The following is an 11,555-nucleotide window of genomic DNA, read 5'->3' on the forward strand; positions in this document are numbered from 1 at the left end:
CTGATTTAAATGTCACACCTGAACGCTCACATCCTTTTAATTATGTTTGAAATTATGAACATTGCTCAACATCATGAAAATTAAACCTTATTTTCATTAAGCAATCCTGAAAAATATTTGGGGGTGCTTAACTTTTTTCCAGGTGTATACATTCTTACGTTGTTTTTGTCCAGGTTGTTGATCTTCATGCCTTTATAATACATTCTTACATTGTTTTTGTCCAGGTTGTTGATCTTCATGGCTTTATAATACATTCTTACATTGTTTTTGTCCAGGTTGTTGATTTTTTAAACGACCTCTACACTTGTTTTGACTCCACCATCGAGAACTATGATGTGTACAAGGTAATGTTTTTGGACAGTCTTTCCTTTTATGTAACTTTTGTTGCTTGTAGCACACCTTTATTTTAACAAACGTGCAATATAGTGTAAACTTAAGACTGAAATATTAGTAAATACCGATATTCGAATAATCATTACTTGAATAAAAACATACAATACCATGTAAAATATGTATTTAACTATTGTAAGATTATGTGTTTTTTTTATTTATATCTCCAAGCATTTATTTCTAAGTGTACTGTAAAAATATATTTATACGTGTATAATTAACAAAGAAATGTGGCTATTTTACAGTAACTGTTATGATTAACAGAATCCTTTCTCGTCTAATAATTTTATTTTCTCCTTTTTAGTTCAATTTTTGGCATTTTAATTTATACAAAATATATATATATATATCTAAACCACATGAACTAAGGCTAGACATTAATTATCAGAGGTTTTGTTTTCAAAGGTGGAAACTATCGGTGATGCCTACATGGTGGTTTCTGGTTTGCCAGTCAAAAATGGTAATGAGCATGCGCGAGAAATAGCTCGTTTGTCCCTTGATTTGCTTGTTGCAATAGGAAATTTTAAAATCCGACACCGGCCTGAGAGAAAGTTGAAGTTACGAATCGGAATTCATTCGGGTATGATATTTGATAATATAATATCCCAAATAATCACTACTGCATAAAAGTATGGTGTATATTTTTCAAGTAATTTTTATGTGATAGTACCAGTTCTAAAAGCAAATAATAATCATCTCTAAAGGTATTTCAACATTTCAATCCATTGTGAATTTTGGTTAGTTTTCCTAACACAGTTATTCTAAGAAGTTCATGAATTAAAATATATTTCGTATTATGTGTGATTTGGGGTATTATACAGTTTATTAATAAATTCGGAATAAATGTAATTTTACAAACAGCTTAGTTTACCTTACAAAAAAATTTAACAACTTGACAGAGTAATCCTATAAAGCAATAACTTTCACGTGTTATAAATTCATGTGAAATTTAATAATACTGCTCTTATTTATAATAAACAATATAATATTTAATAAAAAATATTTAAAAGCATGTTTATAATATTTTCTGCTTTCTGCATGTTTCATTAGGTCCTTGTGTGGCGGGGGTAGTCGGCCTTAGAATGCCTCGGTATTGTTTATTTGGTGACACTGTGAACACTGCGTCCAGGATGGAGTCTAACGGAGAAGGTAGGAACTGTGTTGTGCATAAATCAATTATGTAGAAAGGAAGGCAATGATATAAAGTAAGGAACAGATATATTGTTGGCTGCTGGGATAAAATATGTAGAATGGACGAAACCGGTGAAGATAAAACATTATTATATTGTTGACTGCTAGGGACAAATCTAACAGTGAAATTAAGAATTATGTTAAACACGGAACAATTATACAATATGGAGGACAGTGATGAAGGTAAAGCAATGTTATATTGTTGACTGCTTGGATGGAATCTAATGGTAAAAATAAGAACTATGTTGAACATAAATCAGATATTTACACTGGGGGGTATTATACTGATTAAAGATGAAATATCTGTAGAATATAATCAGAAATAATTAAACGCCCCTATGATGCAATACCTGTGACTTATGGTAAAAAACAAATAGCAAAGATTATAAAGTAATGAGAAAATAGCATTTTATGTTGAACAGCAATAACTCTTTTTATTACGTTCCCCGGACTAAGTTTTTTTCTTAACATTAGTAATCGTAACGCAATAAACCTTTTAGTTTGTTGTAAAACTACCATGAATGTGGGATCACACTAAAACATATTACCACAAAAAAAATGGAATAGTAAATAACATTATGCATTTTAAATTAGATTTGTGTGCACACAGTGTTGGGCATAGGTTAAAAGACCACTTTCATTTTCTTCTTTGTTTTAAACTAAAGGTAAAAATATATAGTTATATTGTTTCTAATTACACGGTATAGCTCAGATATTTAATTTTATCTTCTTAGTAATTCCTTGTTAGTTCCAGAATCTTTAGGTTATTGTCAAGGTAGAGCTTGTCATGAGCTTGATTGGTATGATTACTTGTACCTGGGTCGCGTGTGGTCTAGTGCTTAAAATATTTGTCTAGGAATCCGAAGATCTGTGGTTCAAGACGTAGTATTACCAAACACGCTTCCCCTTCTCAACTGTGGGTGTGTTTATAAGAGTGACAACCAATTCCGCTATTCGGTTACGAATAGCTGCTTCAGACGGCGGATGGTGCTGACTGGTTGCTCCTCTGATCAAAATTAGGGGCGGCTATGCTTACATTTTAATAGGTTTTTGTGACCTACCGTTTAGCCCCTTTTTTGCATAGGCTATGATTCGGGTAAACAAATAAACAAACTAGCTTGCGCCTGATAATTTGAGCAACTCATTGAATAAATTAGTCAAAGTAGTTAAGAGAAACAGCCTTAAATGCATTAGAAGTGGATTTCTACACCTATCAAATTTCAACTATCGCGCCTAAGCCTGATTCAACTGATATGTTATACGCTGTCAGTGTGAAAGAGCGGCAAAAACATAAGTTTGGGAAACATTTTCAAAATTCTCAAATGGCAACTGGATATTTACTTAGCAGAAGACTAACCAAGGAGTGGGTGTCTAAGAGAACTCAGTAAATCTAATGTGTGGTAATAAAACAACATAATAAAGGAAGAGAAAAGAGATAAATATTTGTATTGATGAAGACTATACGTTTCTAAAAAATCGGTCTCGAGTCAGAATTGAGAAAAAACAAAAATTCAGAGGATAATGAAAAAGATGTAAAGGTAGATTTTGCAGAAGGTTAGAATGAAAATAAAATAGAAGATCTTGAATATAAATAATGAAAGTCTAAAAGAAAACAGTGAAGAAGAAACACAAAAGTTTTAAACAAAAGTGGGAGAAAAAGCTGGAGAATGAGAAAATCGATAAGACAGTGGAAAGGGCCCCCCCCCCCAGTGGCACAGCGGTATGTCTGCGGACTTGCAACACTACAAACCGAGTTTCGATACCCGTGGTGGGCAGAGCACAGATAGCCCATTGTGTAGCTTTTTGCTTAATTACAAATAAGCAGTGGAAAGGGTGAAAAAAGAGGAAAGTGGAAAAACGGGATAATACTAATGTGTCAGATGGAATGTAGCAGGAATGAAAATAAAGACGGAATTGTGGAAGTATTTAGAGCAATTTGATATTGTGGGTTTCATAGAAATATTAGAAGTAATAAAGATTGGAATAAGATAAAGTTATCAGTTATATTCAATTAATCATGTAAAAGTGCAAAGCGTCATAAGAAAAGAAAGCAGTAAGAAGAATAACAATAGGAATTGGAAAAGCTGTAGCTTTGCCAGTGGTGAGTCAATAACAACATAAAGCCAACTTTGTAGTTTATAGATTGTTGCAGAAGAATGAAGAAATGTGTAACATAATGGTATTTGTTAATAACATAGCTACAGGGGAGCTATTAAGATAATAAAGGAACAACCATGCGTAGAACAGGAAGGAAAGCCATAGATAATATTAGAATACTTTAAGGCAAGAAAATGGGAAGAAGACACTTGGCAGGAAGAATGGTGTTTAGGAAAGTATAAAGAAAAGAGAAAAATAAAATATTAAAAGATGAAGTTAAACTTTTAAAATTGGGAAGAGATCCTTATGGTAATAATAATGGAGTTGAAGATAAAATACTGATGAAATTAGCAAGTAGGGGAAATTCAGTCGTTGATTATTCAATTTTGAATCTAGAAGAGAATAAATAAGTAGCATATTTTGAGGTACAGAAGAAAGTTGAATCCGACCATCATCCGACAGTAGTGGCAATGAAAAAAAGAGAGAAGTGTAATATAATAAAAACACAGTAAAAAGACATGACAAAAATATTTATAGGCGAGAAAAATATGATATCAAAAGATACAAACAGAGGATAGTGAAAGTGAAGAAAATATCATACAAGAAAATAGGAGAAAAAGGGGGTAAATGAACTTGTGAGGCGACTAATTATGAAATAGAAATTTAGAAACTTAATGTGGGATAAGAAAGAAACAAAAATATCAACTTGGTGGGATGGCCAATACAAAAAAAAAGAGAAAGAAGTTACGTATTCGGCCGAGGAAAGCTAGAAAGAATATTAAAAAAGAGAAAGAAGTTACGTATTCGGCCGAGGAAAGCTAGAAAGAATATTAAAAGAGAAAAGCTACGTATTCGGCCGAGGAAAGCAAGAAAGAATATTAAAAAAGAGAAAGAAGTTACGTAATCGGTCGAGGAAAGTAAGAAATAATATTAAAAAAGAGAAAGAAGAAATATTGAAATGTCATAAACAAGAAAAATATGAATAAAACATTTTTGAGAGACTAAGAAAGAAAACCGAAAGTAGTTAGAAACAGCAGAATTGAGCAGGTAAGAACGGAACAAGATTTGTAGACACAAATAAATGAAAATAGAAAGGATATGATTGAAGATAATGAGATAGAAGAGTACGTTATGAGAAAATTGAATAGAAAAATATATAAAAAGGAAGTAAAAAAAAGAGAAGACAAAAGGGGTTCTCCAAAATGTGGAGAAACAAATGAGGAAATACGAATGAAAGGATTTACATTAGAAGAGGTTAAGGACTCTATGAAGAAACTTATGAGAGAAAAGCCTGGTGGAATAGATGAAATCCAAAATGAGGGAGGGATATCTGCTCAAGATTATTTTTAGAAGAATCAAAGGGATTTCCTTCAGATTGAAAAAGTAATAATTATAGACGAGTAGCTTCGTTATCAAATGCTTATAAGTTAGGTGCAACTATGTTGGAAGAAAGGACAAGAATATGCACTGAAGAATGGAAAAATAGAAACGGTGAATCTGGGGATCAAGATGAAGTAGAATTACAGAGGAGGATTTTTGTCATCAACAGCTTACACATTGTTTACAATAATGTTCGAAGAAAAGCTGAGAAGGGGCTGGAGAGAATTAAGTTTCATCTGTAGGTCAGATGGGATTTAGAAAAGGGAGGATATCAATTGATAATATATATGTATGTATGTATAATGGTATTTAGAAAAAGGGAGGATATCAATTGATAATATATATGTATGTATGTATAATGGTATTTAGAAAAGGGAGGATATCAATTGTTAATATATATGCATGTATGTATAATGGGATTTAGAAAAAGGGAGGATATCAATTGATAATATATATGTGTGTGTGTATGTATAATTTAAAACTGTTTGAATTGAATAAAGGGAGGTTATATGTATTTTATGTAGACTTGAAAGCTGCGTTTGACACAATAACTAGAGAATTACTAGTTGAGAAGTTGGAGTAAATGAAGCTGCGAGGAACATTAAGTTAGGAAAAGCTGCTGAGATAGATTAATTGCTTCATATTCGGAAAAAAACAAATTCTGTTTTGTAGGGGGTTTAAAAGCAAAATTCCTGAAGCCTTTTTGCTCCGTATATTTCTAAACTTTACTTTTCTTAAATAGGCATGTCTTAGGAAACTTTGAAGTATTTTATCTATCTTATTAGTGACAGTTGGGAAAAAGGTACATCAGAAATAGTTTTATAACAGATATAAATATATGTATATACACACAAGAATTATATACCCAACTGAGTGTAATCAGGCAACTTATATTTATTTCTAGCTCTGAAGATTCATGTGAGCCATGAAACCAAAACCATTCTCGACATTTTTGGAAAATTTCGTCTGTCGGCTCGAGGAGACATTGAACTCAAAGTAAGTAGTAATATGTAATTGTTTGTTAGAGTATATTTCTTCTTGTGTACTTGTTTACTGTAGAGACATTATGTAACCTTTAGTATACCTTATCTCGACGATATTTCCTTTTTAATGTGCATATTATTTGGCAGAAATAAGATGACAATCATTTTAATCTAATAATTATTCTGACACCAATGAAATGGACACCAATCGCAAGTATTATTATATTTGTTTTTCTAACATTACCATCACTTCAATTAAAATAAGCTGCTTAAACTACTTTTCTAGAAAAATGTATCAATAAATTTTTAATTGTAGAATCTCTAGATTTCTTCCTACCACAAAGATAACTAATTGCACAAATGGTGGCTACGTCACTGATGGAGGAGAGGAATCATTAATGAATCGTATCAATTCAGCACCACTAGGTGGCGTTTTAAGATAGATAGATACTGTATCATAAAATTTTTCATTTCATATGATATACATTTGCATAAGCTTTCATGGATTATTGTATATCTATATAATAAGATTCTGTTTGTGTGTGTGTCACGTAACTTCTCCTAAACCGCTAATCGCACCGACTTCTTAATGGTACCAAACGAATCGTCTCGGTCCCGAGATTGGCACAAACCTGGGTATTTCGCGAAAACAGTTTTACATGAATTTCCCGAAAGTGAACCCCAAAATTTTTGCTTGGATTTACATTAACACTTTGACTGCACCTCCTTTAAACGCGTTGTTTGCGAGCCGTACGCTGTATACAGGTCACTCGCATTCAACTGCCGGAGGCGGACCGTACCTAATAAGGCGAATCAGCAGTTAATGGGTTAAAACAGTAAATAAGTAAGCCTACTAATTAACGTTTGTAGCTTGGAAAATTAAATTTGCATTATAGCGGCCCTGTAAATTTGGGCCACAGGCCCACAGGTTCGTTAGTTCTATTTAGAGCTTCACACGGACCGAAAATTAATTTATTCTTGTCCTCCAAATTCCACAGTCCCGAACACCGGTTATATAACTTGTTTCCACGAAAATAAAATACCTACTTAACTATTCTCTAAATCAGTGTCTAAGCAAAATTTAATCACTATTATACAACACATTAAAAACTTGTGCAACTATTTACAAAACCATGCCATGCTACTGAAAAATAGTGTGTATCAAATAGCCTCTCATAGGTAATCAAACATATTTCTTGACAGATTGAACTAACTTCTGGCAAAATAGTCTTCAACCACTCTGTAAAACTTTGTCTCTATCACATTCCATTAATATTCGGTGATAATAAATACATGTGTGTAATATAATGCATATGAAACATTTACAGGGTAAAGGGTTTATGCGAACGTACTGGTTGGAAGGTGAAGATACCACACCTCAAAAGGAACCGATTTCTGAATAAAGTTCTTCACGTGGACGGTAATGGGAAGAGGAATGTTTCCAGTTTTGAAGACTAGAAAACTTGAAATTAGTACTGAAAATTTGGTTTCTTAATACATTATGGTTTTTGAATCATCTCTAACTTACGATTCTTGATGATAGGGAAGCACGTAGGTATAAAAAATCAATTAAAAATAAAAATATGAAACTGCATAACCATTGCGCTTTCGAAAGGTTGGCCTTTCTTCTTCAGGGACGAATTACTATGTTAAGTAAGACGCAAGAAAATGTGAAGTGGCGTCATGGTTACGGAAAGTAGACTACCTACCATGACAGGAAGTGTTTTGATTAGCTTTTCAACCAGTGTTGCGAGTTTGACTAATTTCTTTGGGCAATATGACAGGACACGAAAATGTTAGATATAAAGAGACTAGAAACGTTTTGTTTTTAAAAGAATAATGTAGAAGAGAATCTATATTTGGTATTGATAAAGTAAAATAAAACAGGATATAAAAGTCGATTAGCAAGTAAATGTTAGGTCGAAAGAATTAAAAAGGTGAGAAACAAAAATGGAAATTTATCATAAAAAAAATATTAAGTTAAAATAAAAAAACTGTCAGAAGTCAATACTAGTAGAACTATTTTCTCTTCTGACTTCTAAGCACGATATTGCGTTATTTTATGATTACATAATAAGTAGTAGGGAAAAATTAGGGGCAAAAATAAAGAACTTGCATCACACATGAGAAAGAAAAAATACATCTGTTAGACAGGGAACTAGTTAATGGGTGAAATTTACTAATTCCAGGATCTAAGTTTTATTCCATAAGGATAAACGGTGTTTAAAGTAGCAATCCTTTAGTTTCTCAATCAGTTTTAGCTTTGATTGTTTGTTTTGAATTTCGCGCAAAGCTACACGAAGGCTATCTGCGTTAGCTGTCCCTAATTTAGCAGTGTAAAACTAGAGGAAAGGCAGCTAGTCGTCACCACCCACCGCTAACTCTTGGGCTACTCTTTTACCAACGAATATTGGGATTGACCGTCACTTTATAACGCCCCCACTGCTGATAGGGCGAGCACGTTTGGTGTGACGGGGATTCAAACCCGCGACCCGTAGATTGCTAGTCGAGCGCCCTAACCACCTGGCTATACCGGGCCGCTTTAGATTTGAAACTGGTTTCAATGATTATGAGAGTCACTTCTTTGATATAATGACCCCGTTGGTTCAAGTGTTGGGGCGCAGCGGTATGTCTGTAGACTTACAACGCTAGAAACCTGGTTTCGATACCCGTAGTGAGCAGAGCACAAATAGCCCATTGTGCAGCATTGTGTTTAATTACAAACAAACGAACGCAAACTATATTATCCTATGAACAGTGAATTACATTGAGTGATTAACGTTACTGTGTTGGGCAACAGGGAGGTCTTTTTCGGTGTTAATAAAAGACTTATTTGTTGAATTGTCCTCTGAGAGTCATTTGGGTTTGGAGATAAATGATGTTTTTCAAGACACGTTATATAATATTTTAAAGTTTTTTCAGTCATATGTATTGGGAAAAGAGTCGGTATTTTTATGAACTTGAAAGTTAGATTACGAGCTTTCTTACATGTATTCTATAGTGGACTGCAATTCACTTTTGCATGAACAATGATATATTTTAAGATTTCTCTTCTTTCGGAAGGAGAACGGGAATTTCGGGATCCTTATAACCTTTTTTTTGTAACATTGTTTATTTAGAATGTCGGTGAGTTTTACGTAATTTGTTTCATCAGTACAGGTTTTCTTGATTCGGACCTATTCCGTTTAGTGTGGGTGGGACTGCAACTTTTGTAGTGAATATACTGTGATCTGTCAGTAGGTTGTCTACACAAGTCAGTGTGTAAAAAGCCGTTATTTAAAGAGAGGGTGACGTACAGAAAGTTTATTTGTGTAAGAGAACAATCAAAGGTGAAAATTGTTAGCATTAGAAAATAAGTATTTAATGATTCAGAACCGGCTGTCCAAAATAAAAATATGACATCAATTTAACGTTAAGTTTCTCAGGGCTTTGCTATAGAGCCTGCTTTCAACATGGTCCATAAATATGTTGGCATAGTTAGGAACCATCATATTACCCATTGTAGTACCGTTAATTTGAAGGTAATGTTCGTTGTTGGATTAAAATTAGTTAAAAATAAGACAAGGCTGACAAGGCAGGTTTTTTGTTGTTGTTGTTTTTTTTTCAGATTCGAGTGGATTAGAAAGGGATGGGGCAGTTTTGTTTTTATTAAAAGTTAAAGTTATTAATCTTATTGAATATTTGTGTAAAGAGAAGTATTTGTATTTTGGAACTACTGACCAGAGGGAAGGGGGCTAGTTAGCAGTACCTTACCACCCATCATCCTTGCTAAGGGATTGACTGCATAATGATATTTGTTTGTTTGTATTTAAGCACAAAGCTACACAATATATCAGTGGTTCCAGACCTGTGTTACGCGAAAACCTATTATAAATATTAAAAACAAAATTAACCCCCCCCCCGCCTAAAAAAATGTGGGCAGTCACGGTAAGTTACTAATGTATTCCACCTACTCAACTTGCGCATAAAGGGAAGAAACAGCCATTTGTTTTTCTTTTTTCTTGTGTAGTGCAAGTTCTTTATTTTTGTCCCTAACATTACTTAATGATTATTTTGTATTTATGTTGTAGTCAACATTCCTTTGAAAGCTAATCAAAAACTTCCAGGTTGTCGTGGTAGTCTACGTTACGTAACCGTGACGTCACTGCACTTTTTTTCACATTTAACTTAGTCATTACCAGTATCTCGTTTGCTTGTATATTATTAAGCGCAAAGCTCCTATATACACATATATATGCTGTGCCCAACGTGAGTATCGAAACCCTATTTTGTGTATTATAAGCCCTCACACTTATCGCTGAGTCACAAAGGGTGTCCAGTTTGCCCTTGATGAAGAAAGATCTCTTTTCGAAAACACTCGGGTTTTATGGTTTCTTATGTTTGTCTAACGTACTGTAATAGTGATGTAATTACTAGTATTTCTTGATTGACATTCCGTAATAAAATCTAGATAAAAATATGTCTTTGCGTAGTTATTATTGTTACTACCGTAAACTAAATGTCTATATAATGTAGCTTTTTGTGAAATTGTTATGTTAAAACGAATGCTTTTCTTAATACATAAATAGTCATTAAATCACAAAATTAGACAAAGCATATTAAAATGAGTATGTGGAGTATTATTATATAAAAATATTGTGTTGAATTATGTTATTCGTAAGATATCAGTAGTACAATAAAAATAAATGTTTTAGTAAATACAACCATAGAAGAAATAAAACTGTTTCTTGCATCTTTTTTTTTTTTCTCTTTTTACTTACAAATCGATATTAGTGGTCTGAAAAAATATAATAAGATTATGAAAGCTGCGGTCTGAGTGTTAACCTGTCACTTTACGTTTGTGTGTTGTATTTTGTAGTTAACCACAATGGCCAATCAATGCTGTTCTCACCACGAGTATTGAAACCCGGTTTCAAGTCCGCAGACTTACGGCTGTGCCACTGTTAAGTTTGTGTGAGATATAATAGGAAAATGCATATAAAAATCTGGAATAATTACGCAATTTTTAAACAAAAACAAAAAAGAGAAGACGCTTAAATCCAGAGGCAGTGGTTATTTCTATAAAAATTATGTATGCTAAATTACAAAGGTAAATCTTGAAAATGTTCCTGCTACTCATATTGTTCCTTCATTTGCGGTCAATTTTTCCCCCTTTCAAAATGTACCAAACAAAAAAATAGGTAATCAGAAAAACAAAAGTTTCTGTACTATCCTCTCAAAGGAGTTTGAACATAGATGTCTCATCCAGCATTATTTTAAGAAATCTTACTATAAACAGAGGCAAATCAGATAAGTAGTATTGAGATTTTGAGAGATACAAAATATCACGAATTAAGTGAACTTGAGAGAAGATAAATTATAAATTGCTGGACATGTGGAAACATGGAATAGCCAGAAGGCTTTTTCATTCACAGTTTACTGCGCATCAAAATATATCGGTAGGCTAACAATATAACATTCGACCAACGTTCAGGCTAGCTCAAGTTGCGGTAGTAAGGTGATAAAAATTCACTT

General features: G+C 33.1%; 1 protein-coding gene across 1 annotated transcript in view; it reads left to right on the forward strand.

Annotated features, from left to right (window-relative positions):
* Nucleotides 1-7,590, forward strand: part of LOC106465644 (atrial natriuretic peptide receptor 1-like) — a 37,217-nt gene extending 29,627 nt beyond the window's left edge. The window contains exons 11-15 of the mRNA XM_022393584.1: nucleotides 276-344; nucleotides 796-970; nucleotides 1,441-1,539; nucleotides 5,963-6,054; nucleotides 7,370-7,590. Coding sequence (XP_022249292.1) covers nucleotides 276-344; nucleotides 796-970; nucleotides 1,441-1,539; nucleotides 5,963-6,054; nucleotides 7,370-7,444 — 510 coding nt within the window. The 3' untranslated portion in view covers nucleotides 7,445-7,590. The remainder of the gene's footprint in view (nucleotides 1-275; nucleotides 345-795; nucleotides 971-1,440; nucleotides 1,540-5,962; nucleotides 6,055-7,369) is intronic.
* Nucleotides 7,591-11,555: the final 3,965 nt, after the last annotated feature.

Source organism: Limulus polyphemus, unplaced genomic scaffold (genome assembly GCF_000517525.1).
Source record: "Limulus polyphemus unplaced genomic scaffold, Limulus_polyphemus-2.1.2 Scaffold2009, whole genome shotgun sequence".
NCBI lineage: Eukaryota > Metazoa > Arthropoda > Merostomata > Xiphosura > Limulidae > Limulus > Limulus polyphemus.